This window comes from Oryzias melastigma, linkage group LG23, assembly GCF_002922805.2.
Source record: "Oryzias melastigma strain HK-1 linkage group LG23, ASM292280v2, whole genome shotgun sequence".
Taxonomy (NCBI): domain Eukaryota; kingdom Metazoa; phylum Chordata; class Actinopteri; order Beloniformes; family Adrianichthyidae; genus Oryzias; species Oryzias melastigma.
In genome coordinates this window covers 22,829,576-22,843,057 of record NC_050534.1, presented here as the reverse complement: position 1 = coordinate 22,843,057, position 13,482 = coordinate 22,829,576, and the positions used below count along the sequence as shown (strand labels likewise).

At 51.4% G+C, this 13,482-nt stretch overlaps 4 protein-coding genes across 6 annotated transcripts in view; 3 read left to right on the top strand and 1 right to left on the bottom strand.

Annotated features, from left to right (window-relative positions):
• The window catches only part of LOC112157079 (ADP-ribosylation factor 4), a 7,627-nt gene extending 6,866 nt beyond the window's left edge, over positions 1 to 761 (top strand). Inside the window, exon 6 of the mRNA XM_024289589.1 lies at positions 225 to 761. Coding sequence (XP_024145357.1) covers positions 225 to 311 — 87 coding nt within the window. The 3' untranslated portion in view covers positions 312 to 761. The remainder of the gene's footprint in view (positions 1 to 224) is intronic.
• On the bottom strand, positions 688 to 1,897 carry lamtor4 (late endosomal/lysosomal adaptor, MAPK and MTOR activator 4). Of its 2 annotated transcripts, XM_024289615.2 has the most exons (5): positions 1,715 to 1,897; positions 1,533 to 1,630; positions 1,386 to 1,469; positions 1,204 to 1,321; positions 688 to 1,138 (listed from the first exon to the last, which is right to left on the bottom strand). In XM_024289615.2, the coding sequence occupies exons 1-5, from the start codon at positions 1,734 to 1,736 to the stop codon at positions 1,041 to 1,043; spliced, it is 420 nt and encodes a 139-aa protein (XP_024145383.1). In that variant the 5' UTR covers positions 1,737 to 1,897; the 3' UTR covers positions 688 to 1,040. The 2 variants fall into 2 exon arrangements, with proteins under 2 accessions (XP_024145383.1, XP_024145373.1); XM_024289605.2 differs by having other exon boundaries at positions 1,533 to 1,897.
• A 127-nt stretch (positions 1,898 to 2,024) lies between these two features.
• atp6v1f (ATPase H+ transporting V1 subunit F) lies at positions 2,025 to 2,981 on the top strand. Its single transcript, XM_024289626.2, has 2 exons — positions 2,025 to 2,252; positions 2,670 to 2,981. Exons 1-2 carry the CDS (start codon positions 2,095 to 2,097, stop codon positions 2,869 to 2,871), a joined length of 360 nt encoding a protein of 119 aa, XP_024145394.1. The 5' UTR covers positions 2,025 to 2,094; the 3' UTR covers positions 2,872 to 2,981.
• A 6,455-nt stretch (positions 2,982 to 9,436) lies between these two features.
• Positions 9,437 to 13,482, top strand: part of drd4-rs (dopamine receptor D4 related sequence) — a 6,290-nt gene continuing 2,244 nt past the window's right edge. Inside the window, exons 1-3 of one of the 2 annotated variants that reach the window (XM_024289572.2) lie at positions 9,437 to 10,058; positions 10,145 to 10,614; positions 11,241 to 11,881. In XM_024289572.2, the coding sequence (XP_024145340.1) occupies positions 10,241 to 10,614; positions 11,241 to 11,881 (1,015 nt within the window). In that variant the 5' untranslated portion in view covers positions 9,437 to 10,058; positions 10,145 to 10,240. Of the gene's footprint in view, positions 10,615 to 11,240; positions 11,882 to 13,482 lie in introns of both variants that reach the window. The other variant, XM_036210163.1, reaches the window with a different exon arrangement.

The window sequence follows — 13,482 nt, the reverse complement described above, 5'->3', positions numbered from 1 at the left end:
TACTTCCTGTATGGAACACGGAAGGAGGGGGGTTGCTCTGTCCAGTTCTTATATACAGTCTATGGACACTACCCTACTCAACATACAAGCAGAGACTTCAGCTGATGGTGAGGTTCTGTAGTGGACCAGAACCACTCTGAATGGACCATCTGACATTTGTTGTTGCGGTGGGTCAGAACCGCTCTGTTTGGACCTCCTAACACCGTGTTTGTTTGTCGTTGCAGTGGCACGTCCAGGCCACCTGTGCCACTCAGGGGACCGGTCTGTACGAGGGGCTGGACTGGCTGTCCAATGAGCTGTCGAAACGTTAATCAGCTGATGATGTCATGGTGTACAGAGGAAGAGGAGGAGCCTTTCGCCAGACTGTTCCTGGTTTTGTTTGTTTTTTAAATTATAGCTGTAGGAGGAAGTGATGTCACAGACTGTGAGGTTTCCCATCATCCTCTTCTTCTGCTGGTGTTTGTTCTTTTCCGCGCATGTTTAACTCCAGATCATGTGACCGGAGGTTGTGGGGGAGGGGGGCAGTATCAGTCATTCCACCGCCGGACCGGCGCCGTCATTCCTACCTAATGTGAAGAAGAGACGAGGAAGATGACGCAATAAAGCTTTTCTTGTCACGCTGGTGGGCTCTGTTCTGGACCAGAACCTTCAGGTTCTGGACCAGACCGGTTTAAGGAGCAGACAAACTTCAGGTTTTCAGACTTTTATTTGAATCTTTTTTGCTCGTTTTGAAAACATTAAAACTTTATTTAAACAATGAACTGTGACCAAAGATCTGGTTTCTTTGAGATGAACAAGGAGCAGAACTTCTGCTGGGTCTGGACCTCTGCTTCCAGAACCACTGTAGCTGATCGGATTCCGTTAGAGAACCAGAACCTGAACTTCAATGGGTTCTGTCCAGAACCTGAGGCTGTTGCAATGACCGGACAGAACCTGAAATGTTCTGAGAGCTCGCTCCGGTTCTGTTCGGTTGGCTGGCTGTGACCAGGACCAGCAGTTGGGCTGGTGGGTTCAGACCCGGTCCAGAAGGGGACCGTCCTCTACGCCATGACGTGCTCCGGATGTGCGTGCTGACGTTTGACCACAAACACCTTCTGACCGGAAACCGTCACCGCCAAAACGAAGTCCTCCAGAACCACTGCGGACAGAACCGGGTCAGGGCGGGGCGTCGGTAGCGGGGCTCACCTGTCAGGTGAGACTTACCGGACATGCGCTTGAACGGCACCTCCGCGGCTCCCGGTAACCGGAAGCGGTTGGCGGTCCGGACCATCTGCATGATGACGCCCGCCGTGTGCTCGTCGTTCTCCAGCTCACCTGCAGACTGCACAGGTGAGCCCGTCAGGTTCGGCTCCGGTTCGGGGACAGAGCTGGGCCCGGAAACTCACCGCCAGAACTCCGTCCTCGCTGATCACCAGGTACCCGAGCTGGTCCGGGATCCGGTCCAGACCCGCCGTCAGCGCCGCCGTGCTCTGCACACAACACGCGTCAGGCTCGGTTCGGACCAACGGTTCTGAGACGGAGAGAGCACTCACCATTCTTCCTGAAGATGATCCTGCACGTGACTGCTGACGTAGACTGCTGGGCGGCGCCTTTGAGGCCTTCATGCGGACTTCCGGTCCCCCCCCCCCCTCTTCAAAACATGAAAACTCGTTAAAAGAACAAAAAAAGGCTTTTAACAATAAACTTTTAACTACGTTAGAAAAAAGAACCACACCATAGGCTCCTCCCACTGACATGATGACGTTCGTGCCGTCAGGGTCAGAGGTCAGCCGATCCAGGAGCTTCTGGATTAATCCATCAGATCCACAAAGATCTGCAGCTGGAATCTTTGTGTTGTAATGTATTCAAACCCTCAAAGACATCAGTGGTTCCGGTCTTTCGAAGCGTTTTGGTTCCCAGAATCACATCATCTGATAACATTATAAACTGATTCAAAAGGAAGAAACTAAAGAGATTTTTAAAGAGAACTCGGGAGGGAGGGGCCGGAAATGACGAACTCTGCTCCCGGGAGCTTGAACCGGAAGAGACAGAGTCAGCTGACTTGCTCACGTGACATCAGCTTCGTGACCACAGAACCGAACCGAGCAGCGCGTGATGGCGGGCCGCGGGAAGCTGATCGCCGTGATCGGTGACGAGGACACGTGCACGGGATTCCTGCTGGGCGGGATCGGAGAGCTGAACAAGAACCGGAAGCCGAACTTCTTGGTGGTGGAGAAAGACACGAGCGTGACGGAGATCGAGGAGACGTTCAAGTAAGACCGCACACACACACACACACACGCACACACACACACACACACACACGTACGCGCGCGCGCGCGCGGCCGTGTTGACGTCGCTTTGACCGTGATCGTTGCCAGCGCGAGCCCGCCTTTAGAGCGGAGGGAAACTCGGTTCTGTGTGGGTCCAGAACACTGCAGAACCGGATGTCACTGTAGGGTTCCGTCATCTGGTTCCGGTACAGAACAGATGACGTCATCACCAAAGGGGCTCCAGGGTTCTGAGTGGAGCTGTGACTCCTCCCACAATGACCTCCTGCAGTCCGGGTCTTTAGTGGAGAAGGTTCTGACCCACCACAGGTCCAAGTGCGGTTGGCCCCTCCAGTTGGGTCCGTTTTCTTGTTCTGGTCCTGGTCTCTGGCGGTCCTAACAGAACTTTTTCATCTGCAGGAGCTTCCTGGCGAGGAACGACATCGGCATCATCCTGATCAACCAGTTCATCGCAGAGATGATCCGGCACGCCATCGACGCGCACGTGCAGTCCATCCCGGCGGTTCTGGAGATCCCGTCTAAGGAGCATCCCTACGACGCGTCCAAGGACTCCATCCTGCGCCGCGCCAAGGGCATGTTCTCTGCAGAGGACTTCCGATGAGCTGCCGCCACGCCGGCGTCCTGATGTCCTTTAGTCGGGTCCAGCCTGCTTCCACTTCCTGTTTGTTAAATTATTGTGTTGTGAAGTCTTGAAATAAAATGTTGACGGTGGGTTTGTTTTCCTGACTCCTCCGGACGGTTCTGACAGATTCTGATGGTTCCACCGCTAAAAGCATGAAAAATGTTCAAGAAGACAAAACTGTTGATCTGAGGGAACCCAGATTAATGACATCATCACAATGTTAGAGTGATGATGTCATACTTTATCATTTCATCATGAGTCAAACATGAGATTAGTAATCCATCGGGATCCAGGACCTGCGGTACCGTTCTGAGGGGCGGCAGTCTGGAGGAGCTCCTATTGGTCTCATCCAGGAGGTGGGAGGGGTCGCTCCGAAGCCTCAAAGCGTCACCACCGTCCCAGTCCATCACATAAGGTTGACTGAGTCCAGGAGCAGAGCGGGTCTTCCTTGGCTGGACCAGGTTCCTCTGGTCTCCCACGGCTCCGGCAGACCACAGCGGGAGCAACACGGCTGCAGGTCCTCACACCCAAGAACTCCTCCTCCTCAGGAGACTTCTGAATAAACCAGTAGTCCAGTTTGCCGTTGACCCCCCGGTACCGGTACACGTTCACACTCTGCGGCCGACATGTTCTCACTCCCAACTCGTCAGTTCTTGACCTTTACGGTGTCCCCGACTCATCGTTTTTCAACAAACTCTGTTAAATCACGGGTCCCCAACCTCCGGGCCGCCAACTAGAACCGGTCCAGTACTGCAACGCGTAGCGCACCAGTACCCAAACCCGGTACTGGTACCCCAACCCAACACTGGACCAGATGGAGTACCGGGTGTGAACTGGGTGTGAATCAGCACCAGGTTAAGGTATCGGTACTGGGTTAGGGTTCTGGTTCTGGATGTGTCCCGAGGACCAGTGTGCATCCAGTACTGCATTCAGTACCGTGTCAAATGGGTCACGGACCTTTGATTTCACACACAGCCAGCACCTCTGGGGGACACTAACTGGGAGACCTTAACCACGATAGTATGTGAGGAGCTGGAATGAGAATGTGTTCTGAGACGGAACCCAATCATCGTGATGTGAAGGGGTTCAGTTCTCTCTAGTCCTTGACCACCTCCCTGAATTCAAGGTCATTCCCTCCACAGGTTCTTCTGCAGCTGCATCATCCGCGGACGACTGAACACCACGGCTGAGTCATAGAGGAAGTCTGTAGGACTGGTGCCTGAAAAGAGGAACAATGGGAACCACCGAACCACCGGGCGCCGTCGGGAACCACCGGGCGCCGTCGGGAACCACTGGACTGACAGACCTCAGACCAGAGGTGTCACTATCCAGGCCTCCATGCCTTTGAAGCTCCTTATTGGCCAAACACACCTGGTCCAGGTAACCAGCAGCAGATGAGACAGCAGGAGGACCCCACCTCACCCCGCCTTAGAGTGTAGTTGGTAGATCGATAGATTACAATAATCAATAAAACTACATTAAAAATCATAATGTCACAAATACAAAAGTTAAGAACAGTATAAAACAATTATAAAGGTTAATTATAAATATCGATTACATAACGCACCATAAAGATTAGTAAATTGGACAGTTTAAAAGAAGGTCCCTCCAGTGTCTCCATACTTTTGACTGGAAGCGTATGGCACTAGATCTGAGGTCACTTACGGCCAAGATGAGAGTATTCTTTGAAGTATTTAGTCTGCAGATGAACCTGAACATGAGTGAGTGTATTCAGCCTGAGGAGTGTTAACTCGGAGAGAAACTAACAGGTCACTAGCACTCGAAGCTCCCTCAGAGCGTCACTGTATGTTACCTGCAGCTTTCTCATCCTGGTCCTTTCATCGTTTGTCCAGAGATGTGCTGAATACAGAGGAGTACAAAAAGCTTTAAATAAAGTCCCCTTGACTTCTTCTGTACATCTGCTGAACTTCAGAGAGTGTTTCCTTGGCCACAGACCACACGACACTGCCTGTAAATATCTGACATGTCCTCTGAAGATATGTCATCTCATCAGCACTCCCGAGCATAGCACTTGATAAGTAAAAATCAGAGAATTTTTGACATTTGTCTACTTTTGTCCTGGAAATCAGAATCAAGCTTTTCTGTGAGTTAAATGTGATGTCATCATGTAGACTATAAACACGCCCCCGATGACCCCACCCCCCAGGTCTTCAGCAGGAGTCCGGACAGCTATAGTTCGCTCAGGTGACACCAAGAACCGTTTCTGCTGCAGACATGTTGGGTTCTCGTAGCAGTTCTGGACGAATAAGCGGTGATGTTCTCGCTCCGTGGTCGTGGTGATGTTCTCACTCCGTGGTGATGTTCTCGCTCCGTGGTCGTGGTGATGTTCTCGCTCCGTGGTCGTGGTGATGTTCTCGCTCCGTGGTCGTGGTGATGTTCTCGCTCGTGGTGATGTTCTCGCTCCGTGGTCGTGGTGATGTTCTCGCTCCGTGGTCGTGGTGATGTTCTCGCTCCGTGGATGTGTGCTTCAGCGTCTCCTTCATGGCGTCCTTCCTCCTATCTTCTCAGCAGATCAAACACAAACAGGTGTGAAGGACGCCGTCCGTCAGCAGCTGGCCTTCGATGAAGGTCTGCAAACACCAGGCTGATGGACAAACGGACCCTATAAATGGCTCGGTTCTGACAGTCTGAGGCAGATCAGGATGGAGTGGACTCGGGTTCGGACCGCCACGATGGTGATGATGATGATGATGATGATGGCGCAGGTCCTCTCTACCCCCCTCCCCACCCAGACTCAGACCTTCAGGTGAGAAGACGGCTGCAGTTCTCTGAAGATCCAACATGCTCAGAGACGGTTCTGGTTCCTGTCCGCAGGCCCGATGAGGTCACCTCCGTCACTCCTCACCTGGTCAACACTTCCAACACTGTGAGGTGAGTCCAGCAGTGACATCTCTAAAGGTGGAAGGGTCTGTGTGGATCTGCCAGATTCTGGATCTGCTGTGACAGCTGGTACCGGTCCACTGGGCCCGTCACCCGCAGTCTGTGGTTTCCGGATTCCTGTCTTCTCCAGGAAACAGATGAAGACATCAGAATGGATTTGAATCAGATGAGTGAGAACAGCCTCTAGGGGGCAGCGTGGGACCATGATCGGTTCTGACTGGTTCTGCTCCAGTTCTAAAATGTGAGTGTGGACTGAACGGCACCCAGACACATGATGTAGTTATGGTTAACGTCTGCCAAGATGATGAAGACGGGAGGAGCTTCCAGCCTGACCGGGCTCTGTAAGTGAGGAGAGGGTTCTGACTTCAAAGATCCAAAAAGGTTCTGGTCTGCCAGCTCCAGAACCCCCAGCCGAGAAGAAGTGACAGAAATGCAGCCGCTAACCTCCTGAACCGGAGCAGGCCTCACTGGAAGATGGTTTCATTTCCCATCAGACACCCTGAGGATCGGCTGTGGTGGGCCGGTCCTGGTTCAGAACATCCAAAGTTTACCGCTGATGAGTCTTCTCAGGATGATGGTACCGTAGAACCCCAGGAGTATTCTAGGCCACACGGTTCTTACTGACCCAAAGTACAGTTAGTAAGGTCAGTCTTTTCAACCTTACCTTAACCAGAGCACGACCAGCACACGGGTTCTAGAGCACTGGGTTCTGGAGCACGTGGGTTCTTGAGCACTGGGTTCAACAGCACTGGGTTCTGATGGACGTGGCTCCTAGAGAACTGGGTTCTAGACCACGTAGGTTCTGGAGCACATGGGTTCTAGAGCACTGGGTTCTGGATCACATGGGTTCTAGAGCACTGGGTTCTGAAGGACGTGGGTTCTAGAGAACTGGGTTCAGATGTGGTTCTGAGCACACAAGTTCTAGAGCACACAGGTTCTGGATCACATGGGTTCTGGAGCACGTGGGTTCCTGAGCACACTAGTTCTAGATCACACAGGTTCTAGAGCACTGGGTTCTGGATCACATGGGTTCTGAAGCACGTGGGTTCTAGAGCACGTGGATTCTGGACCACTTGGGTTCTAGAGCACTAGGTTCTGGATCACATGGGTTCTGGAGCACACGGGTTCTAGAGCACTAGGTTCTGGATCACATGGGTTCTAGAGCACTGGGTTCTAGAGCACTGGGTTCTAAAGCGCGTGGGTTCTGGAACATGTGGGCCTTTTCTTTATCACTGAGCTGATACCGGCACCGATGTTGGACCCGCTTGAAAGTTCTATTTGAGAGTGGGTGGTGGAGTTCCAGATCTCGGGTTAAGAGACGGTGAACGGATCAGAACCCCAGTCCTCCGTCACTGATTTGTCCCATTCTACATTCATGAGGGTTCATCAGGACTCTAACCCTGAGATCTGGTCCCTGATTGGTCGTTTCCTCCTCAGGTCCTCGTCGCTGAATGACCGGATCAGCCGGTTTAGAGTCGGCTGTTTTCTCAGTGTCTGTGCCATTAGCAACCTGGGACACGACCTTCAGATCGGAGGAGACGAGGAAGCTGGGAAATCCTCGTCTGACGCATTTGGACCTGGGAAGTGACGTCAGTGTGCGGCCACGCCCAACGGATCCAACGGATCCAACGGATCCACCCAACCCGTCTCAGCCAACACACCAATCACAGCTTTGCACGCTGAAGCTCTGAGGATTCTGGGATCTGAATCCACCTTTGTGTCATCTGAGTTCTGAACGATCAATAAAGTTTGTTTGCAGCAGAAAGATCTCGTCTTCATCATCATCATCGTCGTTCCTTCTTGATCAGAATCATTGATTCTGATCAGAATCAATGATTCTGATCAGAATCAATGATTCTGATCAGAATCAATGATTCTGATCACAACAGCAGGGAGACACGAAGACACACAACGACATCAGTGTTGACAAACCAAAGCCAGTCGCTGTGCAGAGTCATCACTGTTAGTCAAAAGGGGCGGGGCCTGTCTCAGATGGTACAAACATACCTGTTGGCTCAACAAACATGTCAACATGAACACAAAACAACTAATGTTCACACACAAACACACAGTAAAGCATCTCATTCTGTCGTTATCAGTACACAGGTGAACACCTGTGCTCAGGTGAGGGATGGAATATAAAAGGAGGGAGAGAACCGGGTCACCCCGACACCTGAGCAGTCCGGACCCTCCGCATACATGTGTGGTGTCCCTCCACCTGCAACAATATCTGATTCTACAGAACCACAGAGGTCCAAACACCATCAGAACTCCCAAACACTTCCTGGAGGTCCAGGCGTCGATCCAAACAAGGTTCTGAGAGATGTCGGACCGGTCCTGTGAAGATCCCAGAACTATTGTAGAGAAATGAGTCAGTCAAGGTTCTGGTCGGGGAAGTGCGTGTTCTGCTTCATGCAGATGAGATGCATGTCCTCCTCCAGAACCAAATGAGATGCGTGAGTGGACCGTCTGCTTCTCATTAGTGGAGCAGCAGCGCTTTCATTATAGCTGAATGAGGAAGATGAAAGAGCTGCAGGTTCTGGTTCTGATGGGCTCATGAATGATGGATGAAGCTGCTGAAGACCAGAGCAGGAGGCTCTCACAGATGCTAATGACGGCCTCGCACGCCGCAGAGACGATCCAAACGTCTGCTACAGACCCCAGAACCGGTCCTAGATCAGAACCCGGACCACAGAACTGGTCCTAGACCAGAACCTGGACCACAGGAGAACACAGAGACCCTCTGTAGATCCAGATTAAGGAGGTCAGTGGTTCATGTTGACCTGGAGGATGTTCTGTCCCTCATTAAAGCAGTTTATGTCCCAGAACCACAGAGAGGGATCCCAGAGAGAACGTGTAGAACCTTCAGAACCTTTTCTGTGTAACAACAGAAGACCCTCTGACCTCCAGCAGTGAGAAGTCCAGTTCTCTTTTCACAGATGAATTTTGCAAAGATTTAGACGAACAGAGTGAAGGGCCAAGAGGGTCTGTGGGTCGGTACGCTAACCAGCGAGCTCCACTGCCCAGCGAGCCGGACCACTGAGTCCAAACCCAGACGGGGCCGCCATGGAAACCACGGACCCACCTGGGGGGGTTACAGTTCTAAACATCTACTGAGCATGCTCAGTGACCACTACGACTACTATAGGTTATGACATCATCAAAGTCACATGGAATCCATCGGGGGAGGGGGGGGGGGGTTTACACGCTAACACAAACTTGGCTAACATAGAGCGGCTAACAATAGAAGCTGATGCTGGAGGACTCTGAAGAGGAGCGATGAAGAGGAGCGATGAAGAGGAACGATGAAGAGGAACGATGAGGAGGAGCGAAGAAGAGAAGCGATGAAGAGGAGCGATGAAGAGGAACGATGAAGAGGAGCGATGAGGAGGAACGATGAGGAGGAGCGATGAAGAGGAACGATGAAGAGGAATGATGAAGAGGAACGATGAAGAGGAACGATGAAGAGGAACGATGAGGAGGAACGAAGAAGAGGAACGATGAGGAGGAACGATGAAGAGGAGCGATGAGGAGGAACAATGAAGAGGAACGATGAGGAGGAACGATGAAGAGGAACGATGAGGCGGAACGAAGAGGAGGAACGATGAAGAGGAACAATGAAGAGGAACGAAGAGGAGGAGCGATGAAGAGGAGCGATGAAGAGGAACGATGAAGAGGAACGATGAGGAGGAGCGATGAAGAGGAGCGATGAAGAGGAACGATGAGGAGGAGCGATGAAGAGGAACGATGAGGAGGAACGAAGAAGAGGAGCGATGAAGAGGAGCGATGAAGAGGAGCGATGAAGAGGAGCGATGAAGAGGAACGATGAGGAGGAACGATGAAGAGGAGCGATGAAGAGGAGCGATGAGGAGGAGCGATGAAGAGGAGCGATGAAGATAAATGACAGCATGGTCTGATGTTGTTAGACCTGACGGCGTGTAGCCCCTCCCAGCAGGCTTCCTGACTGGGGAGGGGGAGGAGGGACTCTGCTCATAGACAGCCAATCAGAGAGCATCAGTCCAGAGTGAGAGAGAGAGGAGAGAGAGCGGACGGTCGGGCGAGGAGAAGGTCTCAGCAGAGAGCTCACCTGGAGGTCTGAGTTCTTCTCTTTCCCCTCAGAGAGCAGATGCGATTCTGACCCGGTTCTCCTGACGTTGGGTCCGCCTCTTCAGCTGTGGGGAGCTCAGATGGAGCGTGACTGTGAGGAAGCAGGAGTTCCTCCAGGAGAACCTCTCTGGGTCCAATGACCAGCATGAAGGCCAGGAGTCAGTACTTTGAGTGTTCTTACAACAATAACATTGAATGAAGATTTATGATGATGTGGATCCAAACCCGGTTTGGTTTCCTGCAGAATCTGTGGCAGACAACCTGTGAGAAGCTCAGAGACGGCGGGCGTGTTCTTCGTGGACAGTGTGGCACCTGCAGGTTCCACAGGTGAGGCTGACTGATGGACTACAACTACCTGGCTCTGGTCCTCGGCGTCCTCCTGATCGCCGCCATCCTGCTGGGGAACGTGCTGGTGGTTCTGAGCGTGCTCACTGAGCACTCCCTGAAGACCGCCACCAACTACTTCATCATCAGCCTGTCGGCGGCCGACCTGCTGCTGGCGGTTCTGGTGCTGCCGCTCTACGTCTACTCTGAGGTTGGTGACCCGGTCCCACAGGGTCATGTGAGGTCACACCTGTGTCACATGACCCTCTGTCTGCAGTTCCTGGGCGGGGTTTGGACTCTGAGCAGCCGGACCTGTGATGCTCTGATGAGCATGGACGTGATGCTGTGCACCGCCTCCATCCTGAACCTGTGTGCCATCAGCGTGGACCGGTGAGTGCTGCTTCAGAACTTTATCAGAACTTCTTCCGGACGGGTTCTGGTTCTGTTGACTGACCAGGGCTCAGTTTCTGTGGAGCACGGTGCTGAAACATGTCTGTTTTGGTAAACTATGAAGCTGCACAGCTTGATGGAGTGCTGAAGCATTTTGGGTAATGTAGTCCAGAGTCTGACAGAGTGATGCGTGTTCATCAGACTGAACTGAAAGTTCTGTTCAGTACTTGATACTCCAGCTGAACCGGGTTGAGGTACTGACAGGACAGCTTGGAGAAAAGCTTAGGTCACTAGAAAAAACTTCCCATCAACCCCTCTGACCAATCAGCTGTAAAAACTTCCCATCAACCCCTCTGACCAATCAGCTGTCTCTCGCCTCTGTAGAGATTCTGACCATATTGTACGACGGTTTTGGTCACTCTGTTTTTGACATGAATACTGTCACAAATACCATCAGTCCGTCATCCTGTTGAACTCAGAGTCTCTTCTGGAGTGGGAGGAGCCTGAAGTTAATCTCAAACTGGAGGACAGTGTCTTCCTCTGATCCCAGATCTGAACCAGAGACTCCAGATTCCGTTCAGACTCGTCCAGGAGTTTGTTCTGACCCTTCTTCCTTCACATCACAGGTACATCGCCGTGGCGGTGCCGCTGAAGTACAACAGGAACCAGTTCAGCGCCCGCCAGCTGGTTCTCATCACGGCCACGTGGGTTCTTTCTATGGTGGTAGCCAGTCCGGTGGTCTTTGGCCTCAACCAGGTTCCTGATCGGGATCCAGCGGTGTGTCAGCTGGAGGACGACCGCTTCGTAGTGTACTCGTCCGTCTGCTCCTTCTTCGTGCCGTGCCCCGTCATGCTTCTCCTCTATTACTGGATGTTTCGGGGCCTGCGGCAGTGGAGCGCCAGGACCCGGTCTCAGAGGGACAGGGTCCGTCAGACCGGGTTTTCTTTGGATATCAGTGCAGCTCTGGATCAAGCTAAAACTCCACCAAGAACAAACAAAGCTTTTGGAGCAGCGTCCCATCCCGGCCCCACCCCAAAGACAGAGACCGGCACGGCCTTGGAGAACCCGGACGAGGTTGCGGTGGTTCCGGAGACCGACCCCGTGACGACCCAGGTGGACAGTGTGTCAGATAAGGAGCCGGCCGATGGGGCAGGGGAGAGGGAAGGAAAGAGCCGGAACAGCAGAAAACCAAGGAGGCGGACCGGCAAGACCAGCAGAGTCAGCCGGAAGGAACGGAAGGCCATGAGAGTCCTGCCGGTGGTTGTTGGTGAGTACGAACCAAAACCTGGACCAGGACGTCAGAACATCTCAACCAAAGTGTTCATCTGTCTGTCTTCATGATGATGATGATGATGGACTGACGTGATAAACCTTTAACTCTGGAGATGTCACTGATGATCCTGAAGACTCTTTGATTAGAACGCTTCAGTCTTTGATGTGATCCACCGGAATCAGCTGATTCTGAGGGGGGGGGGGGGGGGTTACGTTTCAGTCTGCTGGAGTTACGTTAAAATACAAACGCTGGAAGAGTTATGACAGAGTGTAAACGCTAAAGCTCCAGGGTTAGAGGGGTTTACCTGCATCAGTAAAAGTTGTACCATCTGAGTCCAGTAGGGGGCACTAGACTGGAGAGTCCCACCGGATACCTCCTCCCTCCCAGGACCAGACAGTCCACTTTCAGACCATTTACGTGTATTGTTATAGTGCTTTTGATCAATTAAAAATCGTGATTAATCGTGATTAATCGTGATTAATCACGATTAATCACGATTAATCGTGATTAATCACAATGTAATATTTGGTCCATTTTAATATGCAGCTTTTAAACAAAACAGCCAGAGAGAACATTTTCCCCTCACTTTCATTGTTTTATCTTTTATTCATTTTAATTTCTTTGTTAATTAATTTGTTTTTACAAGTTGTAATGTGTGAAGCTCAGATATCCCATTGTGAGCACAAACACGTCGACATTCGATCAGCAGAACCGAGTTTCCTGTCTGTAGCTTCACATGAAAACAGATACTGTGTTTCTGCTCTTTACATGGTCCAGGTGAATACTCGCTTCTGATTGGCTGCTGGTGTTGATGCCCAACTAAAAAATCAGTTCTGGTTACAATGTCCAGATGTTCTGAATCACTGCACAGGTTTGTTTGATTAAACATTTATTTAAGACCAAATCGACTGGACAGAGGGGAACTTTCTGTCTGGAGCTTCATTCATTCTATCACGATGATCCGCATTGATATCGCTCTCCTTCACTGCTGCAGTCGAGGCTCGGCGACTCGTTATCGCGTTACCATGACAACGGGTCGCACCACCAAGTATTCTGTTGAAACAACAACAGGAATAAAGAACTAAAGATCTGTTTATTTATTTGTTAAGTGACCATGTCATCAGTGAGCTACTGTCCAGAGAAGTCTGCCTTTTCAGACATGAACAACGGCGTCTGAACTGTCCGTCGTGAAGCGGAAGACGCTCGCTCCTGATGTGTAATTGATCTGGATTAAGACATTTAAGGCCCGATCCGAATTCTCCCCTCCTCCCTCCCCCTTCATTTGAAGGCCGTTGAAGTCAAAGTCGTGTTTGGATTTATTAGGTTTCACCCTCCAAACAGAAGTCCGCTATCGCGAGATTAAGAAGCTCTTTCTTCACGTTGGTGTTCTCTGAACCACAGAATGTAAGTCATGACTTTATGATTTAGCTCGATCATTTTAAAGTTATAAAACCGCTGTTGTTATGGATATTCAAGCACTGGAAGCTCCGCGCTAACGCTAGCGGGCCGGCGATTATTGATGATGTCATCAAACAAAAGTCACGGCCAAAATATTAGACATTCATCCCCCTCTGTTTGGAGCAAGGGATAAACGA

Excerpts from the sequence above, each read along its gene's own strand:
- lamtor4 (XM_024289605.2), bottom strand. The coding sequence starts at position 1,736 with ATGTCAGTGGGAGGAGCCTATGGTGTGGTTCTTTTTTCTAACGTAGTT. Across the intron at positions 1,470-1,532 it reads GATCATCTTCAGGAAGAATG|AGCACGGCGGCGCTGACGGC; the intron begins GTGAGTGCTCTC and ends TGTTGTGTGCAG. Across the intron at positions 1,322-1,385 it reads GCGAGGACGGAGTTCTGGCG|TCTGCAGGTGAGCTGGAGAA; the intron begins GTGAGTTTCCGG and ends TCACCTGTGCAG.
- atp6v1f (XM_024289626.2), top strand. The coding sequence starts at position 2,095 with ATGGCGGGCCGCGGGAAGCTGATCGCCGTGATCGGTGACGAGGACACG. Across the intron at positions 2,253-2,669 it reads GAGATCGAGGAGACGTTCAA|GAGCTTCCTGGCGAGGAACG; the intron begins GTAAGACCGCAC and ends TTTCATCTGCAG.